A 21,838-nucleotide genomic window follows, 5' to 3' on the forward strand; every position below is an offset into this window, starting at 1 on the left:
AACCACTGGATGATTCTGACAAATGCCACTGCTGTCATTGGCTCAGTTTTAATTATACCTGACTGAAGCTTTCAATGGCAGCAGCAGAAAACTTAATTAGTTGGAGTCCAGAGCATGAGCTGGCTGGAGGATTCCCAAAGTGTATATGGGCTTTCGGTGGAGAAATGACCATGTTTAAACCTCCGCCCTTGGCAGGGAACAGTCAAGGCCGGACAGTTTTCAAAACCTCTAAGAATTATCGATCAATTTGAGAACACATTACATTTAAACATTTGTTTTTCAAGTGAATCAGTAGTGTATGAGCATAGGGAAAATAAACAAATACAGAAACAACAAAAAACTCCCAGCCTGTTTGGAAAATAACTCTATCTCCAAGAGGACCAGAGAAAGGAGTGTGTGTGTGTGTGTGTGTGTGATTATAGGAAAGTGGAGGCTCTGTGCAAGAAGAAACAAAGCAAAATGGGATAAATGCCTTTATTACATCTCACCTGCTTAATATTTGCTGTCAAGGTATACATGTGATTTTTTACTTTCCATTCTTTTAGAAATGTGCATTAGTGAGCAAGCCATGACATCATACTGCTGGAATGCTGCAATTAGCCCAACTCTTGCCTGCTGGTTAGAGAAAGTTTTCATCTCAGAAGAAGGAGTCTCTCAGAATCAGTGTTCTTTTGTACGGTATGACTGAGATCCTACTGGAGGCTGCTACCACTCACCAAGCAACTCAGGCTCGGTTTCCTCTACTTTTCATAATACGTGTGGGTTTGAGACTCCTCATTTGTCTTCACTCACACAGTCTGAGAGATGCAGAAAAAGTTTGCTGAATATTGAGTTTTGTCAAGCATAAAGGATGATATTCTGCTTCATTTTATAAATAAAATATGACAATGCCTGGCAAGACTGACTGAACTTTTGTCTTGATGACTCAGCCAAGGCTCAGGATCCTCCACTCTTGTCAGCTGTCTGGTTTGATTCTGCTGCCGCTGTCACTCCTGCTTGTGAATCCAGTGACGCCTCTGGAACAGAACATTATTGGATACTGATTGACTACTTGGGTAAAATAACAGCCCGAGGGGAATTCTACTTCTGAAGGAAGGCATGGCAGTGTCTGGCTTTGAAATCTTCTCCAAAGGATTCCTAAGGGAATAGCTGTAAATTTCTCACTTTCAGGAATACTGAAATGCTACTCCTTGGCCTAAGTTAGCCTTATTGTAGACAGGAGTCATTGACCTTCGAATGATATCCAGGTGGGGTCTTGTCTCGATGTTTTTAGCAACTTTGAAGAAAAAGAGATCTTGGGTTTGGTTGTTAAGTCTAGAAATATTAATTTCTGGGGGTAAAATTACTACTGAGTTAGTTATGTTTCTTACTATTTAGCAACATGGGAGCTCATTTTTTAAAAATTAAAAAAAAAATTTTTTTATAAACATATAATGTATTTTTATCCCCAGGGGTACAGGTCTGTGAATAGCCAGGTTTACACACTTCACAGCACTCACCATAGCATATACCCTCCCCAATGTCCATAACCCCACCCCCCTCTCCCAAACCCCCTCCACCCAGCAACCCTCAGTTTGTTTTATGAGATTAAGAGTCATTTATGGTTTGTCTCCCTCCCAATCCCATCTTGTTTCATTTATTCTTCTCCTATCCCCTTAACCCCCCCCCCCCATGTTGCATCTCCACTTCCTCATATCAGAGAGATCATATGATTATTGTCTTTCCCTGATTAACTTATTTCACTAAGCATGATACCCTCTAGTTCCATCCATGTTGTCGCAAATGGCAAGATTTCATTTCTTTGGATGGCTGCATAGTATTCCATTGTGTATATATACCACTTCTGCTTTATCCATTCATCTGTTGATGGACATCTAGGTTCTTTCCATAGTTTGGCTATTGTAGATATTGCTGTTATAAACATTCGGGTGCACGTGCCCCTTCGGATCACTATGTTTTTATCTTTAGGGTAAATATCCAGCAGTGCAATTGCTGCGTCATAGGGAAGTTCTATTTTCAACATTTTGAGGAACCTCCATGCTGTTTTTCAGAGTGGTTGCACCAGCTTGCATTCCCACCAACAGTGTAGAAGGGTTCCCCTTTCTCTGCATCCTCGCCAGCATCTGTCATTTCCTGACTTGTTAATTTTAGCCATTCTGACTGGTGTGAGGTGATATCTCATTGTAGTTTTGCTTTGTATTTCCCTGATGCCGAGTGCTGTGGAGCACTTTTTCATGTGTCTGTTGTCCATCTGGATGTCTTCTTTGCAGAAATGTCTGTTCATGTCCTCTGTCCATTTCTTGATTGGATTATTTGTTCTTTGGGTGTTGAGTTTGATAAGTTCTTTATAGATTTTGGACACTAGCCCTTTATCTAATATGTTGTTTGCAAATATCTTCTCCCATTCTGTCAGTTGTCTTTTGGTTTTGTTAACTGTTTCCTTTGCTGTGCAAAAGCTTTTGATCTTGCTGAAATCCCAATAGTTCATTTTTGCCCTTGCTTCCCTTGCTCTTGGTGATGTTCCTAGAAAGATGTTGCTGCGGCTGAGGTCGAAGAGGTTGCTGCCTGTGTTCTTCTCAAGGATTTTGATGGATTCTTTTCTCACATTGAGGTCCTTCATCCATTTTGAGTCTATTTTCATGTGAGATATAAGGAAATGGTCCAATTTCATTTTTCTGCATGTGGCTGTCCAATTTATGGGAGCTCATTTTAAACATCGTGTTTTCTTTGTGGGTACATTGGTTTGGAATGCAGCCATCTTTCTGAAGCTTGATGTAATAAAGTACTTAATCTTGATCCTTTTATGAATATTTTCAAGGAATTGGCTCCTGTACCCCCACTTTCTGGACTCTGAAGAACCAGAGTGCAAAATAGAGCTGATGGTGTCCTTTTTCAACATCCCTTTGAAAATGGGATGGAATTAAAATTGGTGCTTAAAATTAAATGAGGTGAGGTTCCACGTATCAAGTAAATATAAAGTATTTAAAAGAAAATACTACAGATGACAGGAAAGCACAAAAATTGTTCCTGACATGAATAATTCACTAATTCTTGGATGGTATAAGTCACCTACTAATGTGCATTACTTGCCATTTAATGGTGGCTGTATCTGAAGAAATATGGAAATTGGAATATTTTAATAACTTTCTATATGAAAGATGATGAGACTGCCTAAATGATTAAGAGGAAGATATGTTATAATGAACTAAAGCCACTCGAGTGTAAGGTAATTTTAATTCAAATCTCCATCTGCTTATGTATAATTAAGACTCATTTAACAAGTTAATGCCTAACAGAGAGAACTGATAAGTTTGGTATTAAAGATCTTAAGAGAAGTAAATTAAACTGTCGGGGTTGAACTGGTCCTTAGTTTTAATTTCTTACACCTGAAACTTGGTATGAATTTCAGGGTCCACTTCTTTATCCTCATTATTCATTTAACCATGGAGTCAAAGACAAAGAGGAGAGGATATGGAATCATAATTTCTATATTTTAATTTGGGTGTTCCATCCTGTCCAAGTTGTGACAGCATCTTGACTGATATGAATATTTATACACTTCATATTGCTCACTGTATAGCATCTATATGCCATTAAGATGGTGATTTCAAAGCCACAAAAATATTTATGCACAGTTGAGACTGGCGGCAAGGTTAAATAACCTCAGAAAATAAAAGGAAAGGCTTTAAAGTGCCAACAGGGACTGTTTTGATCTCTAGTGAATTTCATGAGCTTGTTGACTGCTCAACTTCCTACTTAAATTTTTTCCTGCAGGTCCTGCCAAAGAAGGTCCAGCCATCATAAATACGGTGTCAACCTTTTTGTTTTCCAGCATAAAAATTTAATTTCCAGTGTATGACTCCTCATTTAGGAAGAAGATGAATGGATCTTCTATTTACATACTTCTTAACATTTTCAGGACTAAATTCAAATGGTAGTCTTGAAGATTCACTCAGCTTTCTTGACAGGATTCTTACTGAAAAGTCATCAATTCCCAGCAGTGCCTGGGTAATGCCAGTGCCATGATAGGACCAGAGAACTGAACCTTGGTCTTCTTGCCTATTGTCAGCCATCATACATGGCTTTTGTCAGGCCACCTAGAAGACAACTTCAGTCCTAAGTTTCACAGATCGCAAATTAAATCACTGGAACTTTTTAAGTCCCTTCAAGAAATTCAGAGCTCTAGTCTCCTTTTAATATGTCTGATTCATTTCTTATGACTATATTCTATTGCTTGATTCTTTTATTTTATTTTATTGACCCTTTAAAGGTCAAGTAATTTGCTCAAGTTCTCAATGTTCATAGAGAGCGGAGTCCAGTATTTTGTTTTTGTTTTGTTTTTAAATCCATTTTTTAAGATTTTATTTATTTGTCAGAGCGAGAGAGAGCACAAGCAGGCTAAGTGGCAGGCAGAGGCAGAGAGAAGCAGGCTCCCTGCCGAGCGAGCCCGATGCGGGACCAAATCCCAGGTCCCTGGGATCATGATCTGAGCTCAAGGCAGTGGCTTAACTGACTGAGCCACCCAGGAAGGGATATGGAATCATCCTTTCTATATATTAATTTGGGAGTTCCATCCTGTCCAAATTGTGACAGCATCTTGACTGATATGAATATTTATACACTTCATATTGCTCACTGAGTCTAGTATTTTGATTATTGATTCAGTATACTTGCCATCATTCCTTCTTAGATCTATCAAATATACACTCTTTTTCTCACAAAACATTACTTTTATACAATATATTTATTTTTCTTTCTCTCTCTGTGTGCATGTATATGTATATAAAGGTATATATGATATATAATATACATATATGGAAAGTTATATATATGTGTATATGTATGTATATACACACACACAAATATATAGTGGCATGGCAAGTATATACACATACACTCACACAATTGAAATATTCTTATATTAACAATGCCTTATTTTACCTTCTACTACTTAGAAATATATTTTGGAAGGAAAGTAAACATGTTAGAACTTTCAAACTATATATGAAAGCAAAACTCACATATGAAAGAAACTCTGATTACCCCTCTGGAAGTGTATACTGTTTTTGCTCAAAAGTGTGTAGAAAGATGTGCCTCCAGCAAGTTTTCATCCTTCAAATTATTGAAAATTTGGCCAGCCCCTTAGCATGTTCATATTCAATAAACCCACTCACCTCCAAATTAATCCCTCCGTAATAAGCCTCCCTTGGCAAAGGTAGTAACTGCAACTGGAGATTCTCCTCAGAGATAGTGAGATCCTCAGCAAATAATTATGTATTTTTTGTACAATGGTATGCTTTCATGCATTGTTGTAGAGAATATAATTGTTAATAACTTTCTGGAGGACATTTTAAGAATATAATTCAAAAGTCTTATAAGTGACATCGCTCTTTAGCTGGCTTACTCTGGTTATTTATCCAAAGAAAATAATCAAATTAGTATACATTGGTATATGAACAAGTATGTTTATTGAGTTGTTATTTATTATACCAGTAGCAAACAATAAGGGAAAGGGAATAAAAGGCAACTGTTAAATAAATTATGGTTTATTCATATAATAGATACTCTAAACCCTGAAAATGCTATATATACACATTTATTGTTATAGATAGATATTTAAAACATATCATTAACTCAAATAATCAGGATATAAAGTTTGTATCATATGACCTGATTTTATAAAAAAAATCATATATATGCATAGAAAGAGGTTGAGAAGAACATTGTTTTAGGTGGATTCTTCTGGTTGCAGTAAATGGAACCTTTCCTAGGTTGGTATAATAATGGTGATTCATCATCGATAAATATATGAAGGGATATAAGAAACTTATTCATACAGCTAGCCCTCCGTTAAAGTAAAGAAATTTTATTATCAGTCAACATTAAAAGAAGTGTGAACTCCAACAGTCGAGCATTATGGAGACAGCAACTATTTAGTCACAAGATTTTCCTATCTTGCGAATGCAGAAATCCCTACTTTAGTTCTTCACCATTATAAAGACTATCTCTATGCATGTCTGCATACATCTGATAATAACTGATGATCTGCCTAAAGTTCCAATTCAAGTTTTTAGCAAATTTTATTGATCCACTTGATCATTATTCTTATTTGGGCAATGCTTATATGCCAGGTCAGATCATTTCTTAGTCATATGGCTGACCATCAGTTTAGATGCCCTTGGGTTAGATGCCTACTCTCTGGTCCAATTAGCTATGGTTAAAGATATGGTTTTTTGTGGTACCAGAAAGTGTCCTACGGGGAAAAATGACTATAATTCAATAACAAATGATCAAATACTTCAGCTAAAAATAGGCAAAGGACTTGAATAGGCATTTTTCCAAAAAAGACATACAGATGGCCAACAAACACATGAAAATGTGCTCAACATCACTAATCATCAGGGAAATGCAAATCAAAACCACAATGAGATACCGCCACATACCTGTTAGAATGGCTACCATCAAAAAGACAAGAGATAGGTGTTGGTGAGAATGTAGAGAAAAGGGAAACCTTGTGCATTATTGCTGAGAATGAGAACTGGTGCGCACTATGGAAAAAGTACGGAGGTTCCACCCCAAACTAAAGATGAAACTGCCACACGATCCAGCAATCCTGCTTTGGGGTATACAGTTGACCCTTGAACCACACGGGCTTGAAATGCACAGGTTCACTTACAAGAGAATGGTTTTCAGATAAATACAGTACAGTACTATAAATGTATTTATCTTATGATTTCCTAATACCATTTTCCTTTTTCTAATCTACTTTATTCTAAGAACACGATGTGTAAAAATATAACACACAAAGTATGTGTTAATTGTTTATGTTATCGGTAAGGCTTCTGGTCAACAGTAGGCTATCAGTAGTGAGTTTTGAGGAGACAAAAGGCTGATGACTCTAACCTTCACATTGTTCAGGGGCCAACTGTATGTGCAAAGAAAATCAAATCATTATCTTGAAGAGATATTTTCACCCTTATGCCTGTTGTAGTATTATTCACAATAGCCAAGACCTAGAAACAGTTAAGTGTCCATTGATGGATGAATAAATAAAGAAAATGTGGTAGGTGTATACAATAGAAGATTTTTTTTAGCCATAAAATGAAGGGAATCCTGCCATTTGTGACAACATGGATAGACCTCGAGAGCATTCTGCCAAATGATATAAGCCAGCCAGAGAAAGACAAATAACTGTATGATCCACTTATATGTGGAATTTTAAAAAGCCAGTCTCTTAGAGATGGAATAGAAGCTCAGGGGTGGGAAACATGGGGAGATATTGGTCAAAGTGTACAAACTTCCAGCTGTAAGATAAATAAGTTTCTTGGGTCTAATGTGTAGCATGATGACTATAATTAACAGTACTCTATTGTATACTTGAACATTACAAAAAGAGTAGATTTGAATGTTGTTACCTCCCAGAATGGTAATTTTGCAAGGTGTTGGATGTGCTAATTAAACTTATTGTGGTAATCATTTGACAATGTATACATGTATCAAATTGTCATATCGTATGCCTTAAACTCATACAATGTTGTATACCAATTGGCATATTTCAATGAAGCTAAAAATTTTAAAACAGGGAAAGAACAATATGAGACATTTAAAATTGTTGGGCGCAAAATTGAGCTGTGTACTTACTGAAAATAAGTATTTCTTATAATCTTAGGATGGTCTGAACTGGCAGGAATAATTAGTACTGTAATGAAATAAGTTCTGCCAAATTTTTAAAAAAATATCAAGTATTGATAATTATGCAGAACATTGAGAATTCTTATACCCTGCAGAGGGAATATAGATTGTTATAATTACTTTTTTCATAATATTGAACACATACATAATCTAAGATCCAGTGATTCAACTTTTAGGTATATGCTTAATAGAAATCATTTTATTTTATCATGTATATAAGAATGTTCATAATATTATTTGTAATATTCAGGAATTGGAAAACCCCAGGTGTTTATCAGCTATAGAATATATATATATATATAAATTGTGATAATCTCACAGAATATGCACAGTGATGAAAATGAACTACAAATACACCTAGCATTATGGCTCAACCTCACCGACCAAATGTTGGATAAAAGAAGCCAGACCCGAAGAATGTGTTACCCTCATCATACAAACTTCAATAACAGGCAAAATTAACCTGCAGTGTAAAAAGCCTAGATAGTGTTTACAGTTGGAAAGGAGGGAGAAGTAATATTAGGGAAGTGGATTCTGGAGGGCTGGTCATGTTCTATCTGATGGTTATGCAGGTAGGTCAATTTTGTAATAATTTATAGAGTTTTCTACAGGTCTTTTACTTTGGTACAAAAGTTTAAAATAGAAGTCATTAGTAAATAATTAGAAATACTACTTGAAAGGGAAATATGGATGCCATAGTCATTCTGAAGCTTAGCTTGACCAATAAGGTACACTGTAAGGCTACCAGTTGTTATTTCTGATGGCCATGAATGAGTCTCTATTAAAAGTAGGGTTCCGGGGCACCTGGGTGGCTCAGTGGGTTAAGCCTCTGCCTTCAGCTCAGGTCATGATCTCAGTGTCCTGGGATGGAGCCCTGCATCGGGCTGTCTGCTCAGCGGCGAGCCTGCTTCCCCCTCTCTCTCTGCCTGCCTCTCTGCTTACTTGTGATCTCTGTCTGTCAGATAAATAAATAAAATCTTTAAAAAAATAAATAAAATAAAAGTTGGGTTCCATTTTAAGTGTTTTCCCTCTTAGAAACTCCCTAATGCTGTCAAAAGTAATTAGCTCACTCCACATTCTTTGTAATCGTCAACGATCCCTTACTGGGCAAGTGAAGCAACTTAGCAATTAGTTGCTATCTGGTTTTTTTCAAATAATGATTTTGACAGGTACTTAATCCTAAGCAACTACAGGTGATATATTGTTTATATCATTTATATGATACATTACTAAGGTCTCATTTTCCATATTCAAGGGGGATATAAATATATTCGCATAACAGGAAAAGTAACTTTATTCTAGAATCTTACATGAGGGCTTGTTTACTGGGACCATATCTAGTACCAAGAACAATATTGGTTAGACTTAAAGCAGGAGAACAGAAATTGCTTCAAAAAGGATGAACACCCACCAGTTGCATTGACATGGATGGAGGGGATGATGCTAAGTCAGATAAGTAAGCAGAGAAAGACAATTATCATATGGTTTCACTCATACGTGGAACATAAGGAAGAGCACGGAGGACCACAAGGGAAGGGAGGGAAAACTGAATCGGAAGAAATCAGAGAGGGAGACAAACCATGAGAGACTCTGGACTCCAGGAAACAAACTGAGAGTTACAGAAGGGAGGGGGTGGGGGGTGGGGTAAGTGGGGGATGGGTATTAAGGAGGGCATGGATTGTGCGGAGCACTGGGTATTAAAAGCAAACTATGAATCATGAAACACTACATCAAAAGCTAATGATGTACTGTATGGTGACTAACATAACACAATGAAAAATATATATATATACAGAATTAGAAGCAAATCTAGGGTAAAATTTTCAAAGATTTTTAGCTCATGTATGGAAGAAACTTGAAAAAGGTGCTTTCCCAAATTTCACTATAATCCTAAAAATTTATTTGACATTACCAATATAGGTTCAGAAGATGAAATGTTTTACCTCTCAGAAATCAAATTTTGAACAACTATGATAAAGAAAAAATTGAGTTATTTTTCTATTCTCTCTATACAAATAATCACAAAATAATTATCATGAAAGAGGTGATCTAAGTGTAGGTAGTCAAAAATACAGAAGGAATAGATACTAAACATATATGTTTGGCAGATAATTAATCATATCTTAATTTAAAATTTTTGTGATACTTGTAAACTTTACAAAATTTGTAGTTGTTTGTATTTTCTTTTTACCTTCTAATGAATTTTTACTTTTGGATCTAATTTTGAACTCATAATTTTAAAAAAATTTTAAAGTTTTTAAAAAGAATTTATTTCTTTATTTGACAGAGAAAGAGAGAGTATGAGCAGGGGGAGAAGCAGTGAGAGGGAGAAGCAGGTTTCTGCTGAGCAGAGATTCTGACCTGGGACTCCATCCCAGGAGCCTGGGACCATGACCTGAGGTGAAGGCAGATGCTTAAACTGACTCAGCCACACAGGCTTCCCCATACTCATAATTTTTAAAAAGATTAATTTATTTATTTTAGAGGGAGAAGGTGAGTGTGTGCACACATGCACAAGCCGGGGGAGGGGCATAGGGGGAAAATTTGATGGGGGCTCGATCCCATGAACCATGAGATCACGACCTGAGCTGAAGCCAAGAATTGGGCACTCGCTGAGCCATGCAGGCACCTCTTGAACTCATAATTTTTATAAATGTATTTTTAAAATTAGAATCTCTGAATGTTGAAGCCCCTCAAAGCCTGGATATTTTCCCAGAAGAGGGAAAATGCATGGCTTTCCCTTCCCTTCCTCCTGTCCTCCTTTCTCCTGTCATTGCTTACATTGACCAAGTCCAGCTGACACGAGAGCTTGGACATATAATCCAAGGGCATCTGCAGGGTAGGGGAAGGGAAATACATAATAAGGAGGCAAACATGTCGCAAAACGTCACATCAGGGAAGGAGGGAAAGTAGTTCCTTTTATATTCTGCTGGTAGGAGTTGAAAGTGGCCCCCCTTTGCGGAGGGTAGTATTTATGAGAGTAACCATCAAAATCACAAACATACCTACCCTTCGACCCTGCAACTCAACTTCTAAAAGCTTATCTGAGATGTACTCACTCATGCAGGAAATGATGTATTTATAGGGTTATTAATTAAGGCATTGATTGCGATAGTTAAAGATTAGAGACAATCAAAATATACATAAATGGGCGATAGGTGAATACTTTTATGGTATATCAATACGATGTAATACTATTTCCTTTAAAAAGGAGGAGAGCAAACAAAAGAAAGAGGAAACTCTTTATGGATTAATATAGAATTATATTAAGTAAAAAGGGTTTGTTCAGCTATGCTATCATTGATGTAAATAAAGATAATAAGCCTTCAGCTCAAAATCTAAAATCCATAAATCTCTGACCACCAAATATGTTTTCCCATAAATAATTGGATTGCAAAACCTGACTTGAAGTTGCTGGGGTTATTTATAGTTTAAATGGTCATATGTTTTACTGAAGAAATAATTAGGTGTTTAGTTATGTGGTGTTTCCCCAGATATACTGGGAATGTTTCTAAAATCCATTCTCCAGGCTAGAAAGTGGCTCCATAGGAGTTGGGAGGACATGTGAATGGGAGACTCCTCCTCCTACTTTTAATGAAGCAGGGATATGACGTCTACAAACCACCCCTTACTCCCCAGGGCACAGGAGGAAGAAAGGCAATGAAAATTTGGTATCCCTCACATCCTTGACACTTACTAGGTTTCTGTTCATTGCTCCTCTCCTAGTAACCAGACCTTTGTTGCCATAGAAGGGTCTAGATGAAAAAAAGAAAACCAGTGGATGGTATGATTGGTGCCCCCAGCACCCATTTCTCCATTCCCTGTCTCCTCTTCTGAATTTCACATCTGTTTATTTATTTTTTAAAAAGATTTTATTTATTTATTTGTCAGAGAGAGGGAGTGCACAAGCAGGGATCGGGGAGACAGAAGGAGAAGAAGACTCCTCGCTGAGTAGAGAGCCTGATCAATCCCAGGAACCTGAGATCATGACCTGAGCCGAAGACAGACATTTAACTGACTCAGCTACCCAGGCATCCCCCCATCTGCTTTTCAAATTGATCATTAGACATTTCCTTTTGGATTGTGTTATTGGCACCCTGAAATCAACATACCTCAGAGCGAATTGTTTACCTTTTTCTTCCAGAGCATCTTTCCCAGGCTAAGTATGTTCTGCTGAGTGGTATCATCATTACTCGGTAACATAACCAGAAACCCGGACAACATCCTCAAATTCTTCCTCCCTCTGCTTATCTCCTATTCTGTATCCTGTCATTTTCCAAGGCTGGCTATAATAGGATTGCCAGACAAATTACAGGATGTCTAATTCAATGAGCATTTCTGATGAACTGTAATTTTTAATATGTCTCCAATGAATGCTTACATTTAAAAAATTATTCACTGATTCTCTGAAATTCAAATTTAACTGAGGTTCTGTATTTTATTTGCTTCTCTAATCTGCATCCAAATCTACATCCCTAGTTCCTATCATCTGTCAAATCCTCTCTTATTGGCCTCTTATTCAAGTTCTTCTCTCTTCTCTCCCATGTCAGTGGAACAAACAGCCTCCTAACTGGTTGTCCTTCCTTCATATGTTTCTGCACCCAACACACGGACTAAATTGCTAATAGACGGATATTTCTAAATCACAAATTTGATCACTTTAACTCCTCCCAACTTCTTTGCATGTAAAACTCTTCATGACCTGGCTCCTGCCCAACTCTCCCACCATTTTCATAACTTAAATTCCAACCATAGCTTGTGTGAGAAACCAGCCAATGGGTCTGCTGGATGACCCATGGTCCTACAACAAGCTTTCTCATGTCAGCAGGTCTGCATCTTCACTGGCAAAGCTTATAATTATCCAAATGGCTCATAAGCCCATCCCCTTCCCATCTTCTCTAGAAATATACAAGATTCTAGGTCTCTTTTCTAAAGAGAACTCCTTGATGTTCTAGAGTGAACCAGGCATATGGAGTCTTTCAGAGGGTGGCAAGCATCAAGAAAATGGATTAGAAAATTTTTTTTTTTTTGGTGAATCATGGAAGGAGAGGACAGGCATTATTTTACACCAATGGATTGCTTTCTTATTTTTCCTTTTGAAAGTGTCCTTATTTGCTTCAGAGGCAGATGAGAAATTTACCTAAGATAGCTCCATAACAAACTGTGGTATGGGTGCAACAAAAGGAAATATGGAATAAAATATTTTATTATATATTGCCAATTTGTAGAATGTTAGAACAAGATAAGCTTTGGAGATCATTTATTCAAACCTTATCATTTTCCAAATGAGAACATGCAGGCTCAAAGAAGGGACATAACTTGCTCAAGATCATAGAATTGATGAGAACTCTCCCATGGGTGAGTCATCATGCAGAACTCTGAAGGCAGAGAGGGCTTCCTGAAGGTGGTGGGAGCCCAGAGGAAGAAGCTCTCACCTCTCCTAACCCTCCTGTATTCCTCACTGGTTCCATGATTCTGTGCTGTCTTCTTAATACACTCAGATTTCAGGCACTCCTACTTCATCCCCCAAGACAAGAAGTTTATTAAGGATCCACATAGAGCACCTAACACACTAAACATGGTAGGCTCCCAAATACATTTCCTTAAGTGTTTTGTGCCATTTCTATTTTTTGTGCCCTCCATCTAATTGATTTTCTGATTAGTGTTCTCTGTTTTAAAAAAAAGAAGTCAGGTTAAATGAAATGGACACAAATAGCAATCTATGTTCTATTCACTGACCCTACCAGAATGAGAACATCATGGCAGGGCTGGTGTATGGAAACACATGAGTAGGCTTTACCTACTCAGTATTCCTGACAAATATTCCAAGATATGCTGGGCAATTGCATCCCATTGAATCTATTCTTATCGCCACCACAGAGGAGAAGTTAAATAAATGTCTTGGTTTATTAGATTTCTTGTTCAAATACATTTTAGGTTTGAATAGGGAGCACAGACCATGCTTCCTATTAAAATACCAGGCTGTAAATGTTAGTGACAGTCCTGTAAATGGATATCTAAGAAGTTCTTTGCAATAATGGCACATTTCTGATTGTGAATGTGGCAAGCAGCCCTGTAGAAAGGGGTGATAATAAATTTGAAGCAGAATGTAGTTATGAGCTACTTAGCTGAAACAAAACCAAAATTTACCATCATAATTCCCCACCACAGACAACATGCACTTAAAATAGGACCTGACTGGAAAAGAAGAACCAAGCAAAGAACGTCGCTTTGATGACATTTAATGACACAAAGAAAATGGTGTCAACTGTCTGGACTGCTGTTTGAAGCAGAACTTATGGAGCTTCGTGAACAAGTTGCTATTAACTCTAAAGTCCATCCCTAATTTATTGGGAGGCTGGAAGCAGTGGAAGCAAGAGAAACTTTGGGGGCAGACTATCACGAGTTTGCTTCCGGGATCTAGGGCTTAATAGCTGAGGAATTCGTGGTGTTATTAGCCACACGTGATACACATCACCTCTAAGTAAAAATAATAGTTAATATCTCTTGAGTGCACACTCTGTGTCAGTACTTATCTAGCTTCTTTATATGTATTGATCCATTTAATTCTCAATGTATGAAAGAGGCTATAATGATCTCCACTATACTAAGCAGTGGCAAGCTTCAGTAACTTGCCTGTGAATACAAACTTGGTAAGTGGCTGAGTAGGGAGGCAGAAAGTAAGTAGTAGATAGTAAGAAGTTAAAAATATGTAGTGGGATATTGAACAATGAGAAGGACTCTAGCTTAGAGATGGTCCATGAACCCAGAAGCAACTCTTTTTTGCAATACAACACCATTGACTAGGATGTGTTAAAAAATTCATGGCACCCAAAATCCTGAGCAGCTGCTGTTGGGTAAAACAGAAGAAATGCCAGAAGGACATATGTGCCAAAGGTGACTAATAGTGCAACACACTATACTCATGACAGACACATTATAGGAAAAAAGTAGACTCTGTGGGATAGAAAGCCAAGTGTGTGTTAAGACAATATCATCTATGAGTGTTTAGAAAGAAGAGTGCTGCTAGCAAGAGTTAGAGCAGGTCTCCTGGAGAGATGGGAAGAAAGGAAATAAACAATCGATGGAAGGATGGACGGGGGGAAAGAGAAGGTTTTGTCTGACTCGCAAAACACAGTAAGGAAAGAGTGATGTTGGAAATGAGAATGGTGTGTTTGAAAACCTGTGGGGAGGTGTGTCTGACCAAAGGAAAAGCACAGTGGGGCAGCCATGTGAACTGGCTCTGCCTTTGCTGGCTCAGCCCACTTGAGTGGAAACAGCAAAAAATAAAAGAACAGAAAAATCTCAAAGTTCTCCTCACTAGGTGACTTTCTTGATCAATTTTTTTTTTTAAGATTTTATTTATTTATTTGAGAGAGTGAGCAAGTAAGAGAGAGCATGAGAGGGGAGAAGGTCAGAGGGAGAAGCAGACTCCCTGCTGAGCAGAGAGCCCGATGCGGGACTTGATCCAGAGACTCCGGGATAATGACGTGAGCCGAAGGCAGTTGCCTAACCAACGGAACCACCCAGGCACCCCTTGGTCAATTATTTTTTGTCAGTGCCTTCCTGCAGTCAGTACTTACTGAAATTCTGAAGCCTTATCAAGCATATTTATAGGAGGCAATGGTTTGTTCTGTCTAATGTCCAAGTCCTTTAATGTACTTCCAAACACATACATCCTGAAAAGAGTGATAGAAAACTGAAAAAAGAACAAAACTTCCAATAAGTGAGAAATAATTTGCTGGGGGAAATTTTTTTTAAACTGTTTTTCTGTTTTTAGAAGTGAATTAGTCAGAGAACCTGTTGCAGTGTCCTTTATTAAATGAAAATTAATAAAAATATTTAGTAATAATTATGATGCTATTATATTAGTTATATTGCACCAGTTATATTAATGGTTAGTAATAGAAAAAATTGATATTAATAAATAATTATTAATTAATAGAAAATAAATTTAACTAGACTTTAAAGAATATTGGTTTGAAGGAGCATCAAATTATTCATCTACCCCAGGCACATGTTTCCTGAGGTCTGAGTTGGAAGTCCCTCCCTGGAGAGAAGTATGAGATCAGGTGGAAAAACAGGTTGAAGTTAAATTATGGAAGTCCTTAGATAATAGTCTCAGGCACTCAGACTGTATCCCATGCTCAGGAAAAGACTCTCGAAGGTATCTAAGCAAGTGAGCGAAGTGACATTTAGGAGGTCAAGTGTTGCCACCTTATGTAGGATAGATAGGAAAGGACACACAGGGAGACCAGGTAGAGACATGCTGAAGTAATTAGGCACAAAGCAGTGACAGTCTAGACAAAGGTGTTCTAGGGTACTGAAGAGAGCTTGACACATTTTGAAGAAAAAAATAACACACAGCTTTGTGACTGACCAGATATAAGAGAAATTTGAGCAGATTTAGGTGATAAGCATGAAAGAGAAGGTGAACAATGGCGTCCAGCACAGAGCAAAGAATTTGAAGCAGAGAGCAGAAGCTCATTGGAGGGATAAAAGGAATGTGTTTGGGTGGAAGATTTAGACACACCAATAAGACATGGATTAAGTCAGTAGACAGCTGTGGGAGGCTACGTTACAGGAGTCCTCCCCCAGCCCGCGTTACATCTTCAGAGAAGGACAATCTGCACAAAAGAAGATAGCCACAATAGCCTTCTTCATGGTATGTCACGAAGAGATACCCATCGAATATGTATTGTTTTCCACCCCCTAGATCAGTCACATGTGTATGCTAACACCAATTTCTGTCACATCGTGAGTATAAAAAGCAATAAAATATGGAATTTCAAAGGTTTGTCCAAGGAAACTATTTTTCTTCTTTACACTCACATATTTCTTCTGAACTGAAATAAAATATCCCACATATAAGCAATTATTTTTTTTGCTGAACAACAGATTTATTATTCATTTACTAGAAAAACATGTTTAGCACAAAGATAGGTTACGTAGAAAGATAAAAAGGTAACAGTTCCAGATATTCACTGATTTTTGAAAAAGACATTTCTCAACTTGTAGAATGTATAAACACAGACATGAAAAATACCAACATCACATTTTTTAAAAATTGGCAAGAACACTTGGCTTTAATAAAAATAAAATTAAAATGGTAACTTTGGAAACACTGCATTCTGTGAGATGTGTCCATGTTTCTTCTGGAAAAATCTACATGTTGGTTCCAAATCATATTTATCTATAGGAGTAATTTGAATACAGTGAATATTTAAACCCAGCTATGTCAAGAGGATAAACAATAACCACAGCCATTAGGTCAGGAAAGAACTGAGCTTTTAATATAGACATTCTTATGTTTAAAACTCCAGGTGCATTCAGAGTAGTCTTAGTGATTGTATTAACAATGGCTAAAGTCGGAAATGATGAAATTTTCAGTTGCCTTAGATTGCTATTAACATTACTTATCTTAAAATTTCTGAGTCCAGGTTTTCATTGTATGTAATTAAGTTCCATTTTTTTTTTTCCATCTCTGTAACAACCCTTAAGGAGATAAGAACTTGGAAAGCTAGAAGAGTAAGTAAAACAGTAACAAAAGGACCAATATGTGGAGAGAGAGATAAATGAATACAGTAATTTAATTCAACCAGCATTCATTATTATTCAAATGGCATTTTACAGAGGTTTACAAAGACAGAGTGGGGACACAAGGGCCAAACTCCATGAACTTAAAATCCATGCAGGGAGACATTACATTCTACTTATGTGATTCAAATAACAGAATTAAAAAAAAAAAAACGAAGGTAAAACAATACCGCAGGTGCATCCGAGTGCATGCCAAAATGCTGAGAAAATCTGGTGTCATCAAAAGAGGCTCCGAAGAGAAAATGTCTGTGTGCTTACACTCTGAGGGAAGTGTAAAATTTGGCACAGGAACCCCAGCAGAAGAATAGTATAAGATAACTAGAGTGGAAACAGGAAGCCAGGAATAAACTCAGAGAAGACCTGAAAAGAAGGACAGGAGACAAAGTGGGCAAGGGAATGAAGGGCCTGGAACATAAGGCCAAGGCATCAGAGTCTGATTCAAAAGGGAATAAGAAGCCACTGTTGGTTTTTAAATAAGAAAGGAGCTTCAGAAATATTCAGATGTTGTGTCTCCAACCATCTCTTGGGTTGAATGAAAATGTGACCAAACTCATGTTTGCATGTACATGGCTGATTTGGCCTTTACTCTGGAGGCACCATGATCGACATACGTGTGGTTCTTATGACGAAGTTAGATTTCAAGAACCTGGTAAGCTCACTTTTTCATAAACTGACATTTAAGGCATTTCTAGTTGACTATGCTGGAAATTCTCAAAAAGATGATTCCCCCAAATTTATTCCCAAATGATGAACCAAAAGAATGCATGTGGTGCTATAGAGTGAATTGTGTCCCCCTAAATCTCATATTTTGAATAAGTTCTAACCTCCAGTGTAATAGTATTTGGAGATGGGGCCTTTGGGAAATATTTAGATTTAGAAGGAGTCAGGAGGGTGGAGCACTTTCGAGGGGTTCAGTGCCCTTATAAGAAGAGACAGTGGACAACTTCCTTTCTATGTCTCTGCCACCTGAAGACAGAGGGAGAGGGTGGTTATCTGCAAGACAGGAACAGAGCCCTCACCAAGTTGCTGAATCTGCCAGCACCTTGATCTTGGACTTCCCAGCCTCCAGAGCTGTAAGACATAAATTCCTGTTGTTTAGGCTACCCAGTCTAGGATATTTTGTTATGGCACCTCAAGTTAACTAATACACTTATGCCATTATAAACATTTCAGACACTTCACTGACCCCTCTCCATGTGCTTCTGTAGATTTTTCCTGGCTTTACCTTTTATGGGTGGCAGGCCAGGGGGTGTTTAGTTAACATCTGTGGGATGCTTTACATATATTATCTAGTTGAATCCTGGTAAGAATATGTAATGCGATGACTTACGGTAAGTATTTCAAGATAGTTTTATTGGAAAAAAGTGATAGAAAATGTACACATTTTATAATCCACAATTAGGAGTCTTCTAAGGAGTATACATATATAACTAATTTGAGATCTGGTAACCATAGTGGACAATGAAAATAAAACACTCCTTGATAACTTTTCTTAAGGATAATCAATAATTTATTTTTTATCGTCACAATTACCACAATTATCTAGCTACATGACCAATGTCACTACATACCACAGGAAGACTGTCCATCTACACTTCACTGAGACAAAGACAACGGCCATTTATGTGTGAAATGTACAACGGGCTATTAAAAAGAGGTGGTTTTTACGTATAAGACAAGATGTGGCACATGATTTATTAACAGGGTTGATTTTAATATGTCTTATGCCAAGAAGCAAGCATAGAAATGTTTTGGCATTGAGTTGTTTTTAAAGTAGAAAATAAGTAAACTAGAGAAATAAATCCAGATCTTAACTTACAATAGATACATTAAAATAGGAAATTAATTGGCTCCTCAGTATTTCTGTTCAAGCTTTTTTTTTGTTTTCTTTCCTTTTGTTAGTTTTTTTATATATATAAATGAGTAATACGAATATATCACAAGTTAAAGAAAGATCTCAGCCAAAAAGAAGGTACCAGCATATGAAAAACAAATGAAAAATTACCCAGGTATTTTTGCTTACAAAAAATTTAAACTATCAAGAGTCACAAAATATATATAAAAATGCCACATTGAACGAGGCAATCATACTCTACCCAAACTGGTAGCACCCTCCTAAAATCAGCTGCATCCCATTCATTCGGTCATACAGTGGTGACTGACAAAAAGGCATTATGCACCCGGGTGCCATCCGGAGACTTGGCCCCGTGGGTCATCAGTTCTTGGATTGTCATCCAGTTGTCCAAAATTTTCTTGTTTCTCTTTTTCATCATCTTCTTGTGACTCAGTTCAAGGATGTTGATCTCCTTCTTGCCCTCGCTGCCGCTCTGGGGGCTCTCCTTAAGACACTCCAAGCGGCTCCGCATCATGAACTCCCGGCGCCGACGCTGCTCTTTGGCGCGAACCAGGTGCTGCTTTCTCTCCTCTTTGCTCCAGTAGCGGCCCATTTTCATCTCGCTCATGGTGTCATCATCCGTCGTCATGCCGCTGCGCTCCTCCTTGATCTTTAAGGCACGTTCCCTCAGAATCCGGTCTCGCACCGGCCTCTTGGTGATGTACCGCGTCCCGTCGCTCCTGATCTTCACCTTCCATTCCATCTTGGGCTCTGAACACTTCTGAGCCTCCTTGCACACGCTCACTAAACTCAGCTGGCTCTGAGCATACTCGACCGCGGACTTCTGCTGAATTAACTGCATGTAGCTTTGATAATGGCGGGCATGGGCTGGGATGTTTGCGTATCTGTAGGAGGAGCTGTGGTAAGGAGAGAGGTAAGGGATGTGCTCGCTGCTGGGTTTCTCCTGCTCAGAGCCCTTGCTGCCTTCGGAAATCTTCTCCTGGCCCTCCGCGCTGCAGCCTGCTTCGATGGTTTTGGCTTTGGTGGAGGTCGACTCTTTACTGCTCTGTCCGGAAGATGACGGACTGGCAGCCATTGTGCTTCTCAGGTTTTTCTTATTGGTGAGGTTGATCATTCTGGGAAGGGAGCTGTCAGGGGAACGGTCCACAGTGAGCGGGGTGCTTCTGCAGCTTTCTGCTGTGTTGTAAGCACTAGAACTGTCCTTGTCCGACTTCTCCGGGTGTTCGATGATGTCGTCTAGTTTCCCCCGTGGCATATCCATGCTGGTGTTATAATTCCGGAATCCTCCATCGTGCAAAGCCCAGATGTCTCCGTACGGGTCTGTCGCCTTCTGGAGCCTGTGAGCCTGCATGATATTCTGGCACTCCAGTTCAATGTTTCTTAGTTCTTCATTAAGCAACTGTAGCTCGTGCTCCACTCCCTCTTGTTCCCCTTGATGGCATTCTATTGTGCTGCTCGAGTAATACAGGTCATACTCTCCATGGTTTCGAATCTTGCATTTGAGCTCCAAGAGCTGTCGGAATCTTTCACACTCCTCGTCCGGGTTGCCAAGGCAGTCAGAGTCAATGTACTCGCCAGACGCGAAGCTCTCGTTGCACTGAAGCTCAACGCTTCCCAGAGTGTCTTGGCTCTGCCCCAGCTCTCTTGTGCTCTTCAAAGATGTGCTGTTGGGATCCTCGGCTGCGTTCTCCTGCTCTGAGCTCTCATCATTCCGCAAGCTTTCATCCGTGCGCCCTACCCCGCTGTCCTTCTCATGGTTGTTGGAGGACGATGTTGCCGTGTCTGTTGTGCCTTCTTCTTCTTCTTGTTTTTTTGGCTGAGAAAATAAAGTGGAGAGATCAAACAAAACGTGTTATTTAAAAAAAAAAAAAAAACACAGGTTGTTGCAAAACTTGCTTGTAAAAAATGATTCTTCTTGGCAAAGGTATGGTTCCTAGAAAGCTGTTCCAATTTTAGTACCCTTAACCATTTTAGAAATAAAGACAATTTGCTCAAGGCAGCTTTTTATGAACTGAAAGAAAGAAAACCAAAACTGCTTAGAGACTTGACTTGGGGATAAATAAAGTAGGCCACATTTTAGTAAATGATTCTTACGTTAAGGTTCTCTCCTACTTGGGAAACTGGCATGAAGTTGTGTAAATGAGTGAGAGACTCATTTACACAACTCTCATTTACACAGTCTCTCACACAGTGAGAGACTGTGTGAGTCTCTGAGGTGGTAACACAGAAAAGAATGAGTGAGACAGGTGGTCTAAATGGTCTTCTGCAGTGTGGAGGCCTGGAGTTCTGAAGCCAAGTCACCTTATTATGAGGATTTTTTCCCTGAACTTCAAGCTCAGAAGAAACTTCTCTGATCTATGACACACTGGTTATGGTAAGCTAGAGAGCACAGTATCGCAGGGATAGGTTAGTACTGAAGCCTCGGTCCTTCTCTCTATCGATGAGGAACTTTAAGCCCAGATGGAATCAGTTTATGAGTGACTCAGAGAGAGGTAGAAAAGGCCAGTGCCATGCCCCAGAATCAGGATTTCTTGTATGTCCAGGACGCCATATTCCTGCATAGGTACCCTGACCTCAGTGCCTCTCCAAATCACATTGCTCAAAAGCAACAAAATCATCTCAGGACTGCTTTGGGTTACTTAAAAGTATTTTTCTACTCTCTACTACTTTCTACTTGGAACTTCCTTCAGATGT

The 21,838-nt window shown here is 38.4% G+C and overlaps 1 protein-coding gene across 3 annotated transcripts in view; it reads right to left on the minus strand.

The window, feature by feature from the left end:
• Window positions 1–16,567: 16,567 nt before the first annotated feature.
• PDZRN4 (PDZ domain containing ring finger 4) overlaps window positions 16,568–21,838 on the minus strand; it is a 349,032-nt gene continuing 343,761 nt past the window's right edge. For all 3 annotated transcript variants that reach the window (XM_059185636.1, XM_059185637.1, XM_059185638.1), the window contains one exon: window positions 16,568–20,960. In XM_059185636.1, the coding sequence (XP_059041619.1) occupies window positions 19,434–20,960 (1,527 nt within the window). In that variant the 3' untranslated portion in view covers window positions 16,568–19,433. The remainder of the gene's footprint in view (window positions 20,961–21,838) is intronic.

Source organism: Mustela lutreola, chromosome 8, assembly GCF_030435805.1.
Source record: "Mustela lutreola isolate mMusLut2 chromosome 8, mMusLut2.pri, whole genome shotgun sequence".
Lineage (NCBI taxonomy): Eukaryota > Metazoa > Chordata > Mammalia > Carnivora > Mustelidae > Mustela > Mustela lutreola.